Source organism: Erpetoichthys calabaricus, chromosome 3, assembly GCF_900747795.2.
Source record: "Erpetoichthys calabaricus chromosome 3, fErpCal1.3, whole genome shotgun sequence".
NCBI lineage: Eukaryota > Metazoa > Chordata > Cladistia > Polypteriformes > Polypteridae > Erpetoichthys > Erpetoichthys calabaricus.
Genome location: NC_041396.2, coordinates 134,217,218 through 134,239,935, shown reverse-complemented (window position 1 = coordinate 134,239,935; position 22,718 = coordinate 134,217,218). Strand labels below are relative to the sequence as shown.

The following is a 22,718-nucleotide window of genomic DNA, read 5'->3' as shown; positions in this document are numbered from 1 at the left end:
TTACGGCATGATGTTTCAGAACTGGTGCCTGAAACATATGATAACATTTCTGCCATTTGTTTTGGGGTCTCTTTTCAAGAACAAAAGGGGTTGCTTCAGTATTGCCAAATCACCATGACTGCAAACTAGAAAAACGATGAAAATGAAAGGGGGTTAGTAAGACTGCCAGCACTATGCAGTTCCTTCCAGAGTTTCAGGGCACTTATGTCCATGCACTTATATAGTGTGACTCCATACAGGTAGTGACAGGGCTATGATTCGTAACCAGGTCTATGAAACTGTGAGGCACTGTACAATTGTGTCAAGCTGTATTCTTTTTTTACCTTAAAATTATTCATTATACTGTAGGTCAGGATTTTCACTTTAGTAATGATTTATTATGTGCACCTATGTTCTTTATAACGATGCATTTATTCCCCTAATAAAACAATTTATTTTATAGTTTAAGTATATTATATTATTTAGCTATACGTAAATGAATATACAGAGTATCTATGAAGTTGATCCCCAATGGAAAAATGGTCATTTATGTGTGTGATTGATGAAATATTCAAATTCAGTTCTATTAACTGGCTACAGGTATTGATTCTTGCATGTAGGCTTATAGCTGTGAAGCGAAGTCCCAGATGTAAGGGTTAGTGATTCCCAAAGAACTCTTTAATAAGGTTTTTGATTAAACGCCTTAAAATTATTTTTTAATTAACCTAATTTCTGAAATAGAGTTTCTGTTGAAATTAGCAAAAAGTATATCATAATCTAGAGGGGAAAAGGATACAGGAGTTTGGTAAAGATCAGCTTCTTCTCATTGAAGAAAGTAAGAATAAACACCAATATAAGAAATGATGTATTTATGTAATTAATTTCTATTTTGTGCCGATATAATGTTAAGGTTGAGAATGTGCTGAACACAAAACACATATGCATCCTAGTTTGTTTGGTCAGTTGATTGTTCTGGGTTTTCAAATTTCTTTGTTATCTGGTGCCAAGACCAGTGAATTGTCAGGGTGCACAAGGACACATGTGAGCATACATTGTAGAAAAATATATTAAAAGCATATTCTCAACATTGATGATTTGCATATATTTAAAGAGAATCATAAAGTAAGTATGAGAACAAGTATTATATATTCTGATGCACATTAGCCTATTAAGAGTTAAACCATGAAAACCCCTTGCTTGTCTTTTATTATTTTTCTCTTTGCAGCTGCTAAGCTTAAAAACTTCAGTGAAGGAGATTGTGTACTTTTAGAGGGCTAAAACGGGCATTTGTTTTATGAAATGTAGCCATTAAGGCTTTGGCCATGAGAGAAAACTAGACAGGCCATTCACTTGCATTTGCAGCAGCGGGGCCTGCCTCCCTGTCTGCTTGCCTGGACAGGTGATGACCAGTCAAGGAAAATGTAGTTTATAAGAAACAGCATTATTGTTTTAGGGGCACAACTGCCCCAACCTCCAGCCCAATATCTAATGTGTGGGTCTGCCTGATTCCAACCTAGTGGTGGGAATCGATCGATGAATACGTTTTGGACACTTGCACAGGGTATGAAGTAATGATGGCAGGTTTGGTCAGGTGATGGACATTAGGTAATGATGGGAAGAGCCAGAAGGAGGAAAGTATTTTGTATAAGTGATAATCCATCCATCCATCCATTGTCTCCCGCTTATCCGAGGTCGGGTCGCGGGGGCAGCAGCTTGAGCAGAGATGCCGAGACTTCCCTCTCCCCAGCCACTTCTTCTAGCTCTTCCGGGAGAATCCCAAGGCGTTCCCAGGCCAGTCGAGAGACATAGTCCCTCCAGCGTGTCCTGGGTCTTCCCCGGGGCCTCCTCCCGGTTGGACGTGCCCGGAACACCTCACCAGGGAGGCGTCCAGGAGGCATCCTGATCAGATGCCCGAGCCACCTCATCTGACTCCTCTCGATGCGGAGGAGCAGCGGCTCTACTCTGAGCCCCTCCCGGATGACTGAGCTTCTCACCCTATCTTTAAGGGAAAGCCCAGACACCCTGCGGAGGAAACTCATTTCAGCCGCTTGTATTCGCGATCTTGTTCTTTCGGTCACTACCCATAGCTCATGACCATAGGTGAGGGTAGGAACATAGATCGACTGGTAAATTGAGAGCTTCGCCTTGCGGCTCAGCTCCTTTTTCACCACGACAGACCGATGCAACGCCCGCATTACTGCGGATGCCGCACCGATCCGCCTGTCGATCTCACACTCCATTCTTCCCTCACTCGTGAACAAGACCCCGAGATACTTGAACTCCTCCACTTGGGGCAGGATCTCGCTACCAACCCTGAGAGGGCACTCCACCCTTTTCCGGTTGAGGACCATGGTCTCGGATTTGGAGGTGCTGATTCTCATCCCAGCCGCTTCACACTCGGCTGCGAACCGATCCAGAGAGAGCTGAAGATCACGGCCTGATGAAGCAAACAGGACATCATCATCTGCAAAAAGCAGTGACCCAATCCTGAGCCCACCAAACCGGACCCCCTCAACACCCTGGCTGCGTCTAGAAATTCTGTCCATAAAAGTTATGAACAGAATCGGTGACAAAGGGCAGCCCTGGCGGAGTCCAACTCTCACTGGAAACGGGTTTGACTTACTGCCGGCAATGCGGACCAAGCTCTGGCACTGATCGTACAGGGACTGAACAGCCCTTATCAGGGGGGGCCGGTACCCCATACTCTCGGAGTACCCCCCACAGGATTCCCCGAGGGACACGGTCGAATGCCTTTTCTAAGTCCACAAAACACATGTAGACTGGTTGGACAAACTCCCATGCACCCTCCAGGACCCTGCTAAGGGTATAGAGCTGGTCCACTGTTCCGCGACCAGGACGAAAACCACACTGTTCCTCCTGAATCCGAGGCTCGACTATCCGACGGACCCTCCTCTCCAGGACCCCTGAATAGACTTTTCCAGGGAGGCTGAGGAGTGTGATCCCTCTGTAGTTGGAACACACCCTCCGATCCCCCTTCTTAAAGAGGGGGACCACCACCCCGGTCTGCCAATCCAGAGGCACTGTCCCTGATGTCCATGCGATGTTGCAGAGGCGTGTCAGCCAAGACAGTCCTACAACATCCAGAGCCTTGAGGAACTCCGGGCGTATCTCATCCACCCCCGGGGCCCTACCACCAAGGAGTTTTTTGACCACCTCGGTGACCTCAGTCCCAGAGATGGGGGAGCCCACCTCTGAGTCCCCAGGCTCTGCTTCCTCATTGGAAGGCATGTTAATGGGATTGAGGAGGTCTTCGAAGTATTCCCCCCACCGACCCACAACGTCCCGAGTCGAGGTCAGCAGCGCACCATCCCCACCATATACAGTGTTGACACTGCACTGCTTCCCCTTCCTGAGACGCCGGATGGTGGACCAGAATCTCCTCGGAGCCATCCGAAAGTCATTCTCCATGGCCTCCCCAAACTCCTCCCACGCCCGAGTTTTTGCCTCAGCAACCACCAAAGCCGCATTCCGCTTGGCCTGCCGGTACCTATCAGCTGCCTCCGGGGTCCCACAGGACAAAAGGGTCCTGTAGGACTCCTTCTTCAGCTTGACGGCATCCTTCACCGCCGGTGTCCACCAGCGGGTTCGGGGATTGCCGCCACGACAGGCACCGACCACCTTACGGCCACAGCTCCGGTCAGCTGCCTCAACAATAGAGGCACGGAACATGGCCCATTCGGACTCAATGTCCCCCACCTCCCTCGGGATGTGGTCGAAGTTCTGCCGGAGGTGGGAGTTGAAGCTACTTCTGACAGGGGGCTCTGCCAGACGTTCCCAGCAGACCCTCACAACACGTTTGGGCCTACCACGCCTGACCGGCATCCTCCCCCACCATCGAAGCCAACTCACCACCAGGTGGTGATCAGTTGACAGCTCCGCCCCTCTCTTCACCCGAGTGTCCAAGACATGTGGCCGCAAGTCCGACGACACGACCACAAAGTCGATCATCGAACTGAGGCCTAGGGTGTCCTGGTGCCAAGTGCACATATGAACACCCCTATGCTTGAACATGGTGTTTGTTATGGACAATCCGTGACGAGCACAGAAGTCCAATAACAAAACACCGCTCGGGTTCAGATCAGGGGGGCCATTCCTCCCAATCACGCCCTTCCAGGTCTCACTGTCATTGCCCACGTGAGCATTGAAGTCTCCCAGCAGAACGAGGGAGTCCCCAGAAGGTATGCCCTCTAGCACCCCCTCCAGGGACTCCAAAAAGGGTGGGTACTCCGAACTGCTGTTCGGTGCATACGCACAAACAACAGTTAGGACCCGTCCCCCCACCCGAAGGCGAAGGGAGGCTACCCTCTCGTCCACCGGGGTAAACCCCAATGTACAGGCTCCAAGTTGGGGGGCAATAAGTATACCCACACCTGCTCGGCGCCTCTCACCGGGGGCAACTCCAGAGTGGTAGAGAGTCCAGCCCCTCTCAAGGAGATTGGTTCCAGAGTCCAAGCTGTGCGTCGAGGTGAGCCCGACTATATCTAGCCGGAACCTCTCAACTTCGCGCACTAGCTCAGGCTCCTTCCCCTTCAGAGAGGTGACATTCCACGTCCCAAGAGCCAGTTTCTGTAGCCGAGGATCGGACCGCCAAGGTCCCCGCCTTCGGCCACCACCCAACTCACACTGCACCCGACCTCCTTGGCCCCTCCCATAGGTGGTGAGCCCATGGGAAGATATTATAAGTGATAATAATTTTAATAAACGTAAGCTTGCTGAATTTGCTAATTGCTCATTTCATTTGATTTTGATCTGTGTATGCATCACACAATAAACTTGATTCTCCCTTCCTGAAAATCTATGTGCCTTCTTTGAACAGCATGTTTCTGCCACGACAACAGTAAATAAAACTGCCAATGACCTTGTCATGAAAATGAAGCAGATAGGTATACAATATGCAAAATATTCATTAGTATCTACTACTAAGCTACTCTTTGAAAGAGTGTAAGAAATGTCAACAAAATTCTAATTCATGTTATTTAAATTTATAATCAGTGTCAATAGGAAAACCAAATATAAAGGCTCTCAGTCTGGTACTGTTGCTTCCCTATCATATTATAAGGCTAGATATTTATACTGCTATTTTCTGAACTGACCTTTTCAACTACAGGATCACAGGAAGACAGAGCTGATGCTTTCAGCAATGGGGAAGGATGTCGTATGATTACAGGGCATATTCACACTCACTCATACTAGCTGCTAGTACTTAAAGAAAACTCATACAGACACAGGGGTTACTAACAGAATAATGAAATTCTAGTTATGTATTACCAACTGATTGGAGTGTTTATTTGCACTTCTTTTTTTATTGTAAATGAGAGCTTGGCCTTTTGACCACAAATTCTGATAAACTAGTACATATTTTAAGACCATGCAGACTCTTCAGAGAATTGGAACAGACCACAGATATGCATTTACCATTTTCTTATTTATGTAACTACATCTCTAAAGGGATGAAATCCAGGGCACAGGGAAAAGTCATTAAGGAAAAAAGGTTCCTTTCAGTTATGGTGTATTTCAGTAATGAAAATCTATTTAAACCTGGATCCTGTCTGAAAAACTGGATTTAATTTCACTGCAGATGTTCCGAAATATTTAGCAATTGTGTTACATCAAGATTTATATTTCTGTCCTTTCTATTTTAGGTCCCACTGCATGATTTAACATGGACAAAGCGCTCTGCAGCCTCCTGATTCTTGGAACCACAGCAATGATGGTCTACGCATGCCCAAAATACTGTGTATGCCAGAACTTGTCTGAATCATTAGGAACCCTCTGTCCTTCAAAGGGCCTTCTCTTTGTGCCTCCTGACATTGACCGTAGGACTGTGGAGCTTCGTTTGGGGGGCAACTACATTATACGAATTACCCAACAAGATTTTGCCAACATGACGGGATTAGTGGACTTAACGTTATCCCGAAATACTATTAGCTCAATACAGCCATTTTCTTTTATTGATCTTGAGACTCTACGTTCACTGCATTTGGACAGCAATCGCTTGACAGAGCTTGGGTCAGATGTCCTCAGGGGACTCATCAATATACAGCATCTCATCCTTAACAATAATCAGCTAAATCGTATCTCAAATGAAGCTTTTGACGACATTCTACTGACAATGGAGGACCTGGACCTTTCATATAACAATCTCCAAAGCATTCCATGGGACTCTGTCAGAAAGATGGTTAACCTGCATCAGCTGAGTCTGGACCACAATCTTATTGATTATATAGCAGAAGGTACTTTCACTGACCTCCAGAAACTGGCTAGGCTGGATTTAACATCCAACAGACTGCAAAAACTCCCTCCTGATCCAATATTTGCTCGCTCACAAAACAATGTGGTGCTCACAACGCCTTATGCTCCACCACTGACACTCAGTTTTGGAGGAAATCCTTTACATTGTAATTGTGAGCTTCTTTGGCTTAGGAGATTAGACAGAGAGGATGACATGGAAACATGTGCATCTCCACCAAGTCTCAAAGGAAGGTATTTTTGGTATGTGAAGGAAGAAGAGTTTGTGTGTGAGCCTCCTCTCATTACTCAACATACCCATAAACTTCTAGTGCTAGAAGGCCAGACTGCAAGTTTAAGGTGCAAAGCCATAGGAGATCCACCACCAGTTATTCACTGGGTGGCCCCTGATGACAGACTAATTGGAAACTCCTCAAGAGCTGTAGTCTATGACAATGGCACTTTAGATATTGTGATCACAACTTCCAAGGATTATGGAACTTTCACTTGCATTGCTGCCAATGCTGCTGGAGAGTCCACAGCATCCGTTGAACTCTCCATCATACAACTTCCCCACCTCAGCAATGGGACAAATCGTACCTCACAACCCAAGTCAAGACTGTCAGATATAACCAGCTCAACAAAAAGCAGCAAAGGAGAGGCAAAGACCACACCAGAAAGAGTTGTTTCTGTATCAGAGGTGACTTCAGTTTCAGCATTGGTGAAATGGGCAGTCAGTAAATCAGCACCAAAAGTAAAAATGTACCAACTACAGTATAACTGCTCTGATGATGAAGTTCTTATTTACAGGTAATGTAATAATGTTACTGGTTGACACACATTCCAATAAACAGATTCTTACATTTCATACATTTGTCAGGTTAGTTGGGTGGATTGGTCATTGAAGTTTGACAGTGTTTTTTATTTTGTTTTGCTTTATTTTCCTGTGACTAAGTGTGCAAATTGAAAACATTATAATAAATCTTTTTAATATGAATAAGCTGAGAAGTAAAAAGCGATTGTACACTTTGTCTGTTAAAGGTGTAAGCTTTCCAGAAGAAAATAAAAAGGGGCATTTTATATGTATTAAAATCTGATAAAAAAAATAGATGTTACAGATAGCAGGATCTGGGATACGCACTGTTTCCCTGGTTAAATAATGAAGGAATATTTGGGGGGGTCTTTTTTTCTGTATACTGACAGCATAAAATTCCAGCTAGCCAAAAAAGGTTTACACAGAACACATCATTAATTCTATTATGTCAGTAACAAAAAGAAATGGCCCACTTCAGTATAAATGAAAAGAAAAACTGAAAAGGAGCAGCAACTTTACAATCATGTATTTATGTGTTATTGTTAGTAAGCAGTGGCTTGAATAAACAAGACGTTAACATTGGTAAAACAAAGTCAGTAAAAGTTAGTTGAGCTTGCTTCATTTCTGTAAAAAGTATATATTATTTGTTGGGAATTTCTGGATTGATATAATAAACATAGAAGCCATGTAGTAATATTTTAACTTAAGGCACAAGTTAACTTAAATCAGCAGTTGGGCAGAACCAAGTGTCCCTTCAGCAGATTTGTCCAAACCTGGGCATACCCTGGTTTGAGATTTTAAAAATCTATCTAAATTGCAAGAGTGAATCATAAAACTAGTGAAAGTTTCCTCAAACTGAGTTGCCCACACTAAAAGGTACTTGCACCAGTCTTATTAGGAAGTCAATGACTTCACACAGTGTATATCCACTACTGGGGTCTTGGAACAAATATAACTAAAATATACAAAATAAGGGCATCATTACAAAATGCAGGGAAGAAATAAAAGTCAAACATAAATAGAGATAGCCATCATAACTGTCAACTTACTACATCCTGACCCCTAATGGAGCAAAATCACCCTCCAGCTTTCTGTGCACAGCACCAGTGAGAAAAGCAGAGTGACATGGCATTATGCAATACATAGTGATGCTCTGTTTCCATTATCAGCTGTAATCAGCGATCTGTTTTATTGCCGAGCAATGGCTTCTGTGGCATATTACCACCTTCCTTGCTTTATCACATAGTAATGTTTCAATAGCAAAGTTTTGCTATGGCAAATGATGTGCTCAAGGTCACAGTACTTTCATTGTGCTCAGTGTTTCACTGACAGGTTTTTCCCTATCCCTCCTTGTTACGTTGTTGATGATGTTCAGCTAAGTTCTGTGCCTCAAGTCATGCTATTTGGTGTTTTATGCAGTATACCATTAATCTAGAAGTAGACAATATTATTTTGAGTCTTAAACCTTATGAGTAAATTAAATTAACAATTACTCTTGATGCAAAATTCAGAAGACAAATTAAATTTATACACCTGTTCAAAAAATGGCAAAGTAACAAAGTCTTCTTTTCATTTTGGAACAAGAGTGAGCTTTTTGAGGAATACTGTAAAAAATACTGAATAATTATTATATAGTACTCAATGACATAGGCTCCAGTTCCCCAAAATACTCTATTAGAATAAGATAAGAAAAAAACAACTAAATAAATTAATAAATGTGAATCCAATTAAAAAATATATATGTTATCCATGAAAGGTAAAAATAATATACTAATCACCAAATGTATTGTAATTGGCCTCACAGAGAGAGAGAGATGAAATATTTGTCTCCAGAGGAAAATTTGGCTTGTTATACAGAGATGGCATATCTTGGTCTCTACATTCTGCTTTTCTACTTAATACAAGCACCTCATTGTGGAAGAATTTTGTTTTCTTTACTGTGCCTATAATAAGATCCATCACCATCAAACATGGTGTTCTGTTAATTGAAACTGAAGCCAATGTTAAACAGATTGAATATTTAGTCACAGTACTCAATGAAGCCATCAATTTCCCATTAATAGTGATATTGGAAGTTTGAATAAAATATATAACTTTTTATTGTTAATAAGTTCATTTTTTCTTTAGGTTGTTGCTCTGGCAGAGCAGAGCATGCAAATTAACCTAATGGATAGCTTTACTTTGCACATTTGAGTGAGTTTGTATGCCTGTGTGCCCATCCAGCGTTAGATCTTGACTTGTGTTTGGGAATGGTAAAGTAGGATTGAATCCCACCTTCATGAACCTGAACTGGATAATGGAGCTTGACATTGTAGCCAAGTCACTGGCTACTAAAATTTGTAATAAATGTAGCATTGGTTAAAGGGGTATTGGTAAAATATACAATAATAAGCAGGTATGGGAAATAAACAAAAGTATGATAAGTAGAATTTTAATCAAATTTATATAACTGTTCATCCAGAGGATGCCAAATGTTTTAGCCCTCAGGTTAGTCCAGGTAGTCTTTGTTTTAAACCATTAACATGAAAATGTTATATGAATGCAGTATGAAAACCTCAAAAATAATACTGAAGATTAAGAGCTAACACAAATACTGTACTTTGAAGTAAAAAGTGATTTCAGTTCACACATATATATATATTAAAATAAAATGCTCAAAACGATATTAATTTCCAGCTTACCACATTTAAATTATATGATAAAAAAGAAAAAGTAGTGTGGAATAAGATTAAATTATAATACATTTCAAAAGAGAAGCTGCTGAAAGACAGTTCTAAATCATAAAGAAGTGACAGCAAATTGAAAAGGGCAGAAGCTCTATTGTAAAATGATAATCTGAAAAAGAATAATTTGTAAAGAGAGAGGATTTTATCGTATTAAAATGAAGAAAGTAGTACTTAATATAATTGTAGGCAATAATGGGAGATGATTGCAATTAAAGAAAAACTTAAAATAAACCAGAAGAATATAAAAAAATGGTATAATAAAAACATACAGAATATTACCTGTCTATGTGAAGCCTAGTTTATTATTAGAAAAGCAAAAAAAAAAAAAAAAACCCTGAATGATATAAAACATTTTTAAAATATTGCCCATGTTACTTTGTCTAAATTAATGAGAATTCCAATCTGCTGGAACTCTGCAAATATATCCCTTACATAAACTATAAGGGCAAAAATTTGTCCCATATTTTATGGGCTCTGTAGCTTACTTGTCATTTACAGCTAGCAAACACATTTTACATTTGCGGCAGGATTTGCCTTGCTAGACATTTCACCTGTCTTATAGTGTTGCTGGAAAATCACTTAACATAGTAAATGTGCTTCTTTATTCATCTGCAACCTGCATGTTATTGGACAGACAAATGTACAAAGAAACATTCATTCATTTTTTTTTTGTACCTGCTTTTTGCAAGGCAGGGGCACAGGGTCTGGTGACTATCCAATTTAGACATTTGGAAAGAGAGAGCTTTATTTTTTATTAAAGCTGTTAAACAATCTTGAAATAATGTCCTTTTATTATATTGATTTACTTTTTTTATAAGAATATTCTTTGGAAAAACACACATAAACCAGATTGTACACACTTTTTGCATTTTTACAATGAACATTAACATGAGGTTATTAAAGTATACACATATATTATAAATCAATAAATAGATACGCTATGACAGCAACACAAGTAGTTCACCTTACATATTTAGGGTCATTTAGTGAGTCGCCTCAAATACAAAGAACTCAAATGTCAATACTTCTACAACCAGTTAATCTGAAAATTACACTTTTCAAGAAAATACTAGTATTGACCATTTTAGCAATGAATTAGCATAAAATATACTAAAAAGGAATTTGCTGCCTTACACCAGTTAATGTAATACATTAATATCAGATTTTAATAGTTACCCTTCAATATGCTCAAGATCATTTACATGACATTCCAGGAAGAGAAATTATAAGTGATAATATGTATTTTTATATGTGCTAGATGATTAACATTCTATTAAAATGAAACTGTGATTTATTCTTGTAATGTGTTTCTTTGCTATGGTAGGTTTCATATAGCAAGCAGAAAAATCTATACGTTTCACATGTTAGATTTTATTGGATTATTAAAGTAGTACAAAAATTAAAGTGACAGAAAAAGGGGCCTTTAAGGAGCAAGATTAAATAAAAAAATCATTGGTATGAAAAACAAGTTTTGATTTATACCTTTTTTAATTTAATCCAAATGTTAGCAATCAATCACATTTATTTATTGCACAAAAAGTGTATACAAAATGCTAAAAGTTGATTTGCAATGCTATTAGCTCCAACACCATGAAATTCATTCTAATATACTGTATTTGGTTACTCAGGTTCTCAAATCTTTCTGTAGTGTATGAATACATATCTGTCAACAGATTACATCTTCTTGCACTTCACTGATTTGTCTAACATGTTTTCTTCAGAACAAAAAAAATGCAGCAGTGTGTGCCTAGCAGACTGATACAAAGCTATTATTTGTGGGAAATGTTATGGAATAATTCCTTTTGTTTCTGTTTAAATTTTATTGGGGCTTATTTATATTTAAATTATAGTTTGCATGATCTTTCTTTCTCTAACTCCACAGAGGTCTTATCACTTTATACATGCCTGTTTCAGTAAATAGAGTACACAGATTTTATGGAACCATTTCAATTGTGTATGCGTTACGTAACAATCAATGATGCATGAGATGAATATTATTCAATGGTGCTAGATTTTGGAAAAAAAAGTCACATAATACAGCATAACTAGAAAAAATAAGGTAAGTCAATGATCCTTCCTGTGAATGATGTTAAGAAAAATATTGGAGAAGAGCAACGCAGTGTGATATAGTACAATCTAACAAAAACCAAAGAATAATAGGAGGAATGCTCAAAATATTATAATATTGACATAAATTAATGTGTTACTATTTTTAGAAGTAAGGTTTTGGTCACAAAGGGTGTATACCTGTATTAAAAAATGAGCTGGAGAATTAAATTAAGAGATTTCTAAAGAACAAAGACACCGAAGTTAGCTGAAGCGAATATGCCATCAGGACCATGTAACTTATATCAGTTCTTTAATTTACATTTTCATTTGTATTTTTCAAATCAAGAAAAATCCTTTAAAGGAATGCTCCACCCAGAAATAGGATTTTTTTAATCTGTTATTTATCTTGTTTGTATTAAAGGCCAAGAAAATTTACTAATCTCACATCTATACAGAGAACAGAACATTTCCTTATTTAATTGGCTTATGAGGACCAATGCTGAGCAAACAGTATGAAAACGTTGATAAAAAAAATTTTACTTGTGTTATAAAATACGGTACTGCAAAAATACATCTATTGCTCATTTACTCTTATGTAACAAGACCTTAACATATACTTCTTTGTGTCTTCATAACACTTCCAAAGAATCAGTTAAGTGTTTATTCACTTCTGGAATGACCTACTAACAAAACATCACTTTGGAGTCATCTGAGATGGCTTAACTGAGACCCATTTCACTTGATATTACATATTTAATATACGATATTAAATACAAGTAACTGTATTATCATCTACAGATATGTTATTAGTGTTAGTATTAGGAAGACCTCCCTGGAAGGGTGTATAGGCTCTTGGCCAGAGCAGGGGTGGATCCAGTTGTCATTGTCCATGTTGGAACAAATGACATACATAAGGGTTGTCTGTCAATTCTGCGATCCAAATTCAAAGAGTTAGGTGCCAAGCTGAGGAGCAGAACTGACAAGGTAGTCTTCTCCGAAGGTCTGCCTGTGCCACACGCCAGTCCAGGTAATATTGAGGAGATTAGAAGGCTTAACGTGTGGCTCAAATCTTGGTGCAGGGTAGAAGGTTTATGGGGCATTCGGGCTCCTTTTGGAACAGATCTGACCTGTTCTGCCGTGACGGGTTACATCTGAACTGGAGGGGCACCAATGTATTGGGGAGGCGTATGAGTAGGCTAGTAGAGGATTGTTTAAACTAGGGAATGGGGGGAAGGGAGTTTAGGACAGGCCAGATTTATATCTATACAAGGAGGAACAAACAATGGTGTAGGAATAAAAATGCATAGTAATGTAAATTCTAAGCTAACATTTAAATGTAGAAGGAGTAACACATTAAAAATAGCTTGCCTTAATGCTAGAAGTATCAAAAATAAGGTAAGTGAGGTGGAGTTGTATGTAGCAGAGCATAATTATGATATTACAGCAATAACGGAAACCTGGCTAAATAACAAAGATGGGGATGAGTATAACACAGAGGGATACACATTTTTTAGGAAGGATAGACAGAACAGAAAAGGAGGTGGGGTTGCTGTTTATACCAAACAGAATTTAAATGTAAGTCCTCTTCAGTTGGACGATGAACCCCATCTTAGTGAGGACTTAGTGTGGCTTCGCCTGGAAAATATTAGGGAAAGAGGTCTTATTTTAGAATTGTGTTATAGACCACCCAATTCAGACAGTAATTTCAACACACATCTTTTTAGGAATATCAAAATGGCAACTTTACAGGGAGATATTATATTCATGGGGGACTTTAAGCACTTTGAGCTACATTATTTGTATGAAAATATGCTATATAAATAAAATTTGTTGTTGTTTAATTATCCAAATATTAACTGGGATTACCTTGCAGATAGAGGAGCACAAGAGCAGGAGTTTTTAGAAGTAATCAGTGACTGTTTTTTAACACAGCATGTTAAAGCACCAACACTGGGTGAAGCCTGTCTGGATTTAGTATTTTGTAATAATCAAGATAGAATTGAGGGTGTAGAGGTGATTGAACCACTAGGGTCAAGTGACCAAAATGTAATAAAATTCTCAGTATTAAGAGTTCAGATGCAAAGACTAAAATAGTTAAGTTGAACTTTGGTAGGGCTAATTTTCAGCAGATGCGACAAAGTCTAAGTAGGATACACTGGGATAAGCTTTTAAGCGTGGAGACAGTCAAGGAGCAGTGGAACAGGTTTAAAAATGTTTTACATGTAATGCAGGACAGATATATACCTAAATTTGGAATTAATAGGAAATTTTTAAAAACTCCACGGTGGATTAATAAAGATTTAAAAAAGAAGTTGCAAAGAAATAAACTGCTTTATAAGGCATATAATACTAATGATTGCAAAGTAAATTGTAGAGTGTATGAGAACATGAGAACATTAAGAAGGATATCAGGGAGGCTAAAAGACAGTTGGAGAGGAATATAGCAGATAAGGCAAAAGAAGACCCTAAGAGATTCTTTCAGTATTTTAGTAGTAAAAGAACAGTCAAGGAGAAGGTCAAGTGCATCAGAAATAGTAAAGGGGAATTAAAAGATACAGAAAATGAAATAGCATATGCCCTAAAGTTACATTTTTCTGAGGTGTTTACAAGTGAGCAAGTGGATAACCTCCCAGAGGTAAACGCGACTACTAAGGAGGTACCGAGGGATTTGGAAATTGTGGAGGGAGAAGTGCTGCTCAGATTAAATAAGCTGAAATAAAACAAATCACCAGGACCAGATAATATTTATCCTCGAGTTCTTAAGGAGGCTAGTGAATACATATATAAACCCTTGACACATATTTTTAGGAAGTCACTGCGCACTGGAGAGATTCCGAGAGACTGGAAAATGGCAAATATCATCCCATTATATAAAAAGGGTGACAGGGCAGATCCAAGCAACTATAGGCCAGTAAGCTTAACATGCATCACAGGAAAATTAATGGAAGGAATTATTAAGGATAAGATTGAGCAACACCTGGCAAGGACAGGAGTTATTCTGAACAGTCAGCATGGGTTCAGAAGAGGGAGGTTGTGTTTTACTAACATGCTGGAATTCTTTGAGGAGGCAACAAAAGGTTATGATCAAAGTAGAGCATATGATATTATTTATCTTGACTTTCAGAAAGCATTTGATAAGGTGCCACATGAGAGGTTGGGCATCAAATTAAAAGAAGCGGGAGTTCAGGGTGATGTTTTTAGATGCTTGCAGAATTGGCTCAAACACAGGAAGCAGAGGGTGATGGTGTGAGGAACCTCTTCAGAATTGGCTGATGTTAAGAGTGTGTTCCACAGGGGTCAGTGCTAAGGGCCAGTGCTGTTTTTAATATATATGTAAATGATAGGAATATAAGTAACAAGCTGGTTACAGTTTGCAGATGATACCAAGATAGGTGGATTAGCAGATACTTTGGAATCCGTTATATCATTACAGAAGGACTTTGATAGCATATAGGCTTGGGTAGATTTGTGGCAGATGAAATTTAATCAGTAAAATTAAAGTATTACACATAGGAAGTAAAAATGTTAGGTTTGAATACACAATGGGTGGTCGGAAAATCGAGAGTACACCTTATGAGAAGGATTTAGGAATCATAGTGGACTCTAAGCTATCGACTTCCCGACAATGGTCAGAAGCCATTAAGAAGCTAACGGCTAACAGAATGTTAGGTTATATAGCACGGTGTGTGGAGTACAAGTCCAAGGAGGTTATGCTCAACTTTTATAATGCACTGGTGAGGCCTCATTTTGAGTACTGTGTGCAGTTTTGGTCTCCAGGCTACAAAAATGACATAGCAGCACAAGAAAAGGTCCAGAGAAGAGCAACTAGGCTGAATGCTGGGATACAGGGGTTGAATTATGAGGAAAGATTAAAAGAGCTGAGCCTATACAGTTTAAGCAAAAGAAGATTAAGAGGTGACATGATTGAAGTGTTTAAAATTATGAAGGGAATTAGTACAATGGATCAAGACTGTTATTTTAAAATTAGTTCATCAAGAACAAGAGGACACAGTTGGAAACTTGTTAAGGGTAAATTTCACACAAACATTAGGTAAGTTTGGTTGTTAAGTAGTGTGGTAGACAGTAAGACTTTAGGGACTTTCAAAACTCGACTCGATGTTTTTTGGAAGAAATAAGTGGATAGGACTGGCAAGCTTTGTTGGGCTGAATGGCCTGTTCTCGTCTAGTGTTCTAATGTTCTAAAGACCAAAACTATTTAAAGTCTTCTTACATAAGAGTAAATAAGTAATAGATGCAGATTTGCAGTACCTCATTTAAGCCTTATCTAAAACAGATAGATACAATCTTCATTAATACATCAATAAAAAAGAACAGAATTCTGTCTATCATCCATCCATCCATCCATTATCAGATAGTCACAAGGTGAATGGTTTTCTACCTTTTCCTTATTTTGCTTGTGAGTATATGACATACTAGCATGTTTCTTATTTTTGCAATAATTCTAAAAGCAACCTAAAATGTCACAGTACGTTAACATCTACCACTACAGTACTTGTTGACATCTGGTTCTCTATATAATTACAGAAAGACTGTTTTAAAGACTTTCTTTACAAACTATAATGTGTGTGTGTGTAGTAAATACTGTACTTTCCATAATTTATTTTAAACTTAGGTTTCAAAATCACAACAATTTCTTTAAGTGAAGTATTAGAAAGTAATTGTGTATTAAAAAAAGAACAAAATCACTTCTCCCTGAGTGACTAACAGCTGTGGCAACTAACACAGAAGGGCAAATATGCAGCAATTCTGCAAAACGTATTATAACATGTCAAGTTCAAAATGGAAATCACCCACTTTCACAAATCACATGTTCTTCTTTTTATAGTTGTATTTATGACAACAAAATGAAGATGAAGATAATTAATTTTATTACATATTTTTTTCAATGTCTAGACTAAGTGTCAAACACCTTTTCACATTTCTGTTGACAATGACAAGTGTGGATGGATTTAACATGTGAACAACACTGCAGTAGAAAATTAAAGAACAATCTAAAAATAAAATGTGTATCTGCAAACTTTTAGCACAAAATCACTTTATATATATATATAAATTATATATATATATATATATATCTATAGATATATATATCTATAGATATATTGTGGAAATGAACATAGCTAAAATGTAAAAAAAAAAATATAAAACTTGCACGCTTACACGTTTTCTTAAACTCCCTTCAGTTATCTTGAAACTTTGAAGGTAAGGCTCATAGTTCTCATGTTAAATATTATTACTTCGTAAACCATATACCAGTGTAGCAGATTATTTCAGAAAAGGCATTGTTTAAGCAGAGAGTTCTCATGTCTGTCAATCTGCTTGTTTACAAGTAGTCAGTTTTTCTCAAACGCTATCAAAGTTGACTAGCTTTAATGAAAGCAGTCCATTTCGCCATGCTCACTTCAGTAGTTTATTCCCAATTTGTTATTTGAACATGAACAAAGAGTCTCCAGAATGTTATAATTAATGAGGACAAGAACTTTGTCCCCCATAACTAACACAGAATTGTGTCCTAGTGAGTCAAAGTGATATACAGTACTACCTAGATACTGTCCATATATATGAGTTATTTTATTGTTCTCACATTCTCCCTTTGATTAGTATTTTGTATGTAAATTTCTTCCAGTTAATGAATATTCATTATATTCTCTGCCAGTTTCAACTTCTGTAGTGCTTTTTCCATAATTTTCCATTAGATAGATAGATAGATAGACAGATAGATACTTTATTAATCCCAAGGGGAAATTCACATTACTGTGATTTGCTGGAATTTTCAGATGCATATTATTTAAAAAAATGTCATGAGCCGAAAATGTTATCAGATTCTATCTTGAGATTTGAAACTTTTTATAATTATAATATTTGTATGTACTGTTATCTTCATTATGATCTTGGTGCATGTGTAGGTTTTAAAACATATGCAATGGAAATTTGTGATTAGAGAAAAGTCAAATTGCAATAATAAGCATATATGGAAAATAGGTGCATTTAATAAGCAGCTGTGGAAGTCTCATTTACTCATTGTGACTTCAGCAATTGCCATTTTCTTTTCTTTGAGAGTCTGTGTTTCTCAGGTTTATTATAAAATTGTTGCAATATTTACTCGTGATTTATGCATTTTACACCATATGACTATTTTGTTACTTGAAAGATTTGAATGGCTTGTCATTTAATATACAGTAGCTTGCATGTGATTAGTCAGGCTTTGAGTTGTTTGTGTTATTGCAATTTCTTATGTTTAGACAATACTTTACTTAATATTTATGTCTTTTAATATTAAAACCAGATATTTCAGATGACCCTGAATTTCTTGTGGTTGTATAAAGTGGCCAAGGAACAGACTGAACTTATCTTAGACATGAACACTTGGTAGCAGAATGTGGCAATCAAATTTGACACGTTTCATTTGTCACGGTTGTCCTACATAAACAAAAAATATTTAAACCATACTTTGAAATGCCACTTTTGAAACACCTTTTGACAATATTAATTCCAAACATATACTTCCTATATATTTTTCTCTCTCTATCTGTTTTTAACTCTGTCCCTACACATTGTTCCATTTCTGTCTGTGAGGGCAGCAAACACTGACAAAAAAGGGTCATCTGCCAGCTCTGTCTACCTATTTTGCTTCCTTTGCTTTTGAAACTTATAGCAGCAAAATGTGATAAGGCAGCAAAAAGGCAGAACAGAAAAGTAATGTCATAAATTGAGATTGGAATTTGGATATTCTTACCATAATGGTAGATTCTCACAAAAGTCAAATATATTGTGAATTATTTTAGATACATGCCTAATTAATCTTGTGGTAGCCCACGTGAGCCAACTGCAGTTTGCCTATCAGACAAAGATTGGAGTAAAGAATGCAATTATCTATGTGCTCCACAAGGCTTTTTCTCACCTGAGCAAAGCTGACAACACTGTGAGGATTACTGTATGTTTTTGATTTCTCCAGTGCCTTCAATATCATCCAGCCATCCCTGTTAAGGGGTAAGCTCTGAAATATGCTGGTGGATGAGCCTATGATGTCCTGGACAATGGACTACTGTTGGCCAGACCACAGTTTGTGAGAATCAAGGATTGTGTTTCTGATACGGGTGTGTACAACACTGGAACACCACAAAGAACAGTCCTGTCTCCTTTTCTCTTTACTCTGTATACCTCAGACTAGAAATATAGCACCAGTTATATCATTTGGATACATTTCCAGATGATTCTATACTTATGGGGTACATTGATAATATTGATGAGACAGAGTATTGGAGTAAGGTGGAAAAGTGTGTTTCTGGGTGCAAAGAGCTTCTTCTGCTTCTAAACATCAACAAAACCAAGAAACTGGTTATTGACTTTTGACACACCAAAGAGCTTCTCTGCCCAATCACTAGAGTGCAGGTAGAGGTGGCCCAACAAATACTTGGGGTCCACATTAATGACAGGTTGCATGGGTCTTGAAACACAGAGGAACTGTATAAGAAAGGGTAGAGTAGTCTCTTTTCCTTAGGTGACTATGTTCCTTTAATGTGGGAAGTGACATCCTTCACATCTTCTATTACTCTGTGACGCCCAGTGCAATTTTCTGTGTTATGGTGTGTTGGGCTGGTAACATCAATCCAAGAGAGGCCGACTGAATCAACAGGATAATTAAAAGGGTAGGCTCAGATATAGGATGCACTCCTGACCTCCTGGATGTAGTAATGAAGGAGAGATTTAAAACAACACTGAGTGCCATTATGAACAATGCTGCTCATCTTCTTTCTGACACACTAACACTGAGGCCTTTCTAGCAATGAATTATTCAGCAGACGTGTGTCAAGAAATGCTACTGGTGATCCTTTATACCATGAGCAATACGCCTGCAAAATGCCACACTGGGACTGTGACAACCTTTTTCTTTTCTTTTTAAAATTTTCTTCCTTTTTAGTCTTTCTGGTGTGTGTTCAGACTTGTGTGTGTGTGTGTGTGTGTGTGTGTGTGTGTGTGTGTGTGTGTGTGTGTGTGTGTGTGTGCATAATGCCTCAATAGGACTGTGACAGCCAAGTCAGAACTTTTCTTTCTTGTGAATTGTCTTGCTTTATAGTCATTCTAGTGTGTGTTCAAACCAAAGTGTATGTGTATATTTATTTACTTACTTACTTACTTATGTATTTATTAATATAAGGAGCTTCTGTAAAAAGCCAAATTTTCCCTGTGGGCAAATTAATTCTCTATCTATCTCTATCTCTATCTCTCTCTATCTATCTATCCATATCTATCTCTATCTCTATCTATATATCTCTATATATCTATCTCTATCTCTATATCTAATAAGGGAATTTAGAAGTTAGGACACTCTCATCTTAGAAGTAAACATATTCAGTAAGCTTTAAAATTTTTATTTCATGTTTGTCCTGTCACTCCACTGGCCTTATTTAAAACTCTCTGAAGAAGGTACATTTTAAAAATACTAAAATACATTAAATTGGCTAAGTTTACAAAAAAAAAAAGTATTAATGGCAGTTCATAAGAAATGTTAATGTGAAAACTGATATTTTTCTTTTCTTTCTACTTATCTACTTTAAGGATGATTCCTCCTGCAAGCAAAGCATTCCTGGTAAACAATTTGGTGTCTGGAGTTCAGTATGATCTTTGCGTACTTGCCATTTGGGACGACACAGCAACAACCCTTACTGCCACAAATGTGGTAGGATGTGTCCAGTTTATCACCAGAGAGGACTACCCCCAGTGCCAGTCCCTGCATAGCCAGTTCCTAGGGGGGACCATGATTCTAATTATAGGAGGAATAATTGTTGCAACTCTTCTTGTGTTCATTGTCATTCTTATGGTGCGGTACAAAGTGTGTAGCAGCGCCAATTCTGGGAAGATCCCAAATGTTAGCAACACCTATTCACAAACTAATGGGGGCCATCAAGTTCACAATGGGGTTTTGCCTCAGGTCAACCCTAAAGTTGTGGTGAGAGATGAGCTAATGGATTTTAACTGTGGCTCTATGCATAGCAGCATGACCTCATCTACTAGCTCTATGGCCAGCAGGGATGATGACTACAGCGTCCACAGTAACAGGAGCACTTTATCTAATAAGTGGAGGCCGGTCTCCAAGCCCAGACACAATGTTGACCACCTCTTGGGGGCTTTTGCTTCTCTTGAATTGAGAGGCCAGAGGCAAGAGACAGATCATACTGATTCAAGAAGCTCAACTCTCAATCCTCACTCTGACAAGGAGCCCCTATTGGGTCGTGGAGAATCCAAGCTCAGAAGCCTTCTTATGTTACCTCTGGAAAGCAAGCCCAAGAGGAGTCATTCCTTTGATATGGGAGATTTTTCTACAACTCAGTGCTGCAGCTATCCCAAAAAGATCACCAACATCTGGACTAAACGGAGCCTTTCTGTCAATGGAATGCTGTTGCAGTATGATGAAGGTGATCTAGAAGGCAGCAAAGGAAACTATGGGAGCTCGGAATGGGTCATGGAAAGCACAGTTTAAACTCAATCAGTATATAATAAACCTGAAAACATTATGTGCAGTCCATAATGGCATCTTTTAAGGCCCAACGTTTTATGACTTCTTTTCCCAGGGTGCAGCATTAATAAATGTGCAAACATTTTCACATAGTGTGGCACTGCGGCTACAGGCATGAAGATACCTGTGAAAAAAGTTAAAGAGCACCTTGGGTAACATTTAAAACATGTTGTACACGGATGATATATTTCAAACAGCCAATTGTTTAGGAGTCAGATCATATTTACATGAAAAGAAAATGACACCTGAGCTCTTTCTTCAGACCATTTAGTGGAACAGGGTTATAGACTGCTGGGTAATGCAAAATCCTGTATTTGGGAAGAAACGTATAGCATTTGGAATGCAGTTTTAACTATTGAATGATAATAAATAAAGAATAGGAGCTAAGGTTACAACAAAATTTGTAACTTGGTAACTTTTATAGTTTTAAAGATAAGAGTATTTATTACTTGCCTGCAAATGAACATGACTAAAAAAACAAACTTTTATAGTGAACTTAAAAAAAAATGTTTTCATTTGCTTCAGCCAGTAAAAGAACTGTGCTCAGTCTGAGCATTTCTTTAAGCTGGTCAAGGAATAACCCATACAACAGGATCTGACATCTGGGGGGAGTTGAGATGACACCCTTTTTAATGTGTGCTCCGGTAAGACATTGACGTCCACCTCTTTCCTGTTGCAAATTATTTAATGGGGTAATTGCATTTTGTAACAATCATATCTGAAGTTCATTCCAACTCTTAAGAGATCCAAAATAAACAGATTGAATTATAATTCATCTTTACATTGGATAATGCAATGAGTGATGATGGGTTTTTGGGGGTGGTGGGGGGGGGGGGATATGAACCATATCTGCGGGAAATATGTTGTCATCTAGAGTACTGGGGGCATAGGGTTTCTCCAGAAATGCATCTATATTTCCACCCAGAACACCAATGTTTGTGTTACAGAGATGGTCACCAACCCAATCCACTTATTCAGTGTGAAAATCCTATGTCCAATGCAATTCACCTGATAAATCATTAACAGTATTAAATAGTCCCATAAAATAAATACTTGGATTTAATTTATAGAATTACTTTTTTATAAGACCCATTTGACAGTTTTATTTCTGGGACGAAAATAGATGCAAGTATGAATCCTGATTCTACGTCTATTAAAAAAAGAAGAAAACAACAAACATTTTTGCTATGAACATGTATTTTTTATGTTTTAATTTGATTTCTTTGGTGTACCTCCCCTCTGTATATTGCACATTTTGTATAATAACTTTGTGAGTACCAATGATGAAAATGTGTATTTTGTTAATGGGAGAGTGGTGGAGGCAAAATCTTTACTGTTTCTTGAATGTGTATTTGAGCTCTCA

The 22,718-nt window shown here is 38.3% G+C and overlaps 1 protein-coding gene across 1 annotated transcript in view; it reads left to right on the top strand.

Moving 5' to 3' along the window:
* The window catches only part of LOC114648382 (leucine-rich repeat and fibronectin type-III domain-containing protein 2), a 131,639-nt gene extending 109,553 nt beyond the window's left edge, over nucleotides 1–22,086 (top strand). Inside the window, exons 2-3 of the mRNA XM_028797370.2 lie at nucleotides 5,643–7,038; nucleotides 20,398–22,086. Coding sequence (XP_028653203.1) covers nucleotides 5,663–7,038; nucleotides 20,398–21,319 — 2,298 coding nt within the window. The 5' untranslated portion in view covers nucleotides 5,643–5,662 and the 3' untranslated portion in view covers nucleotides 21,320–22,086. The remainder of the gene's footprint in view (nucleotides 1–5,642; nucleotides 7,039–20,397) is intronic.
* Nucleotides 22,087–22,718: the final 632 nt, after the last annotated feature.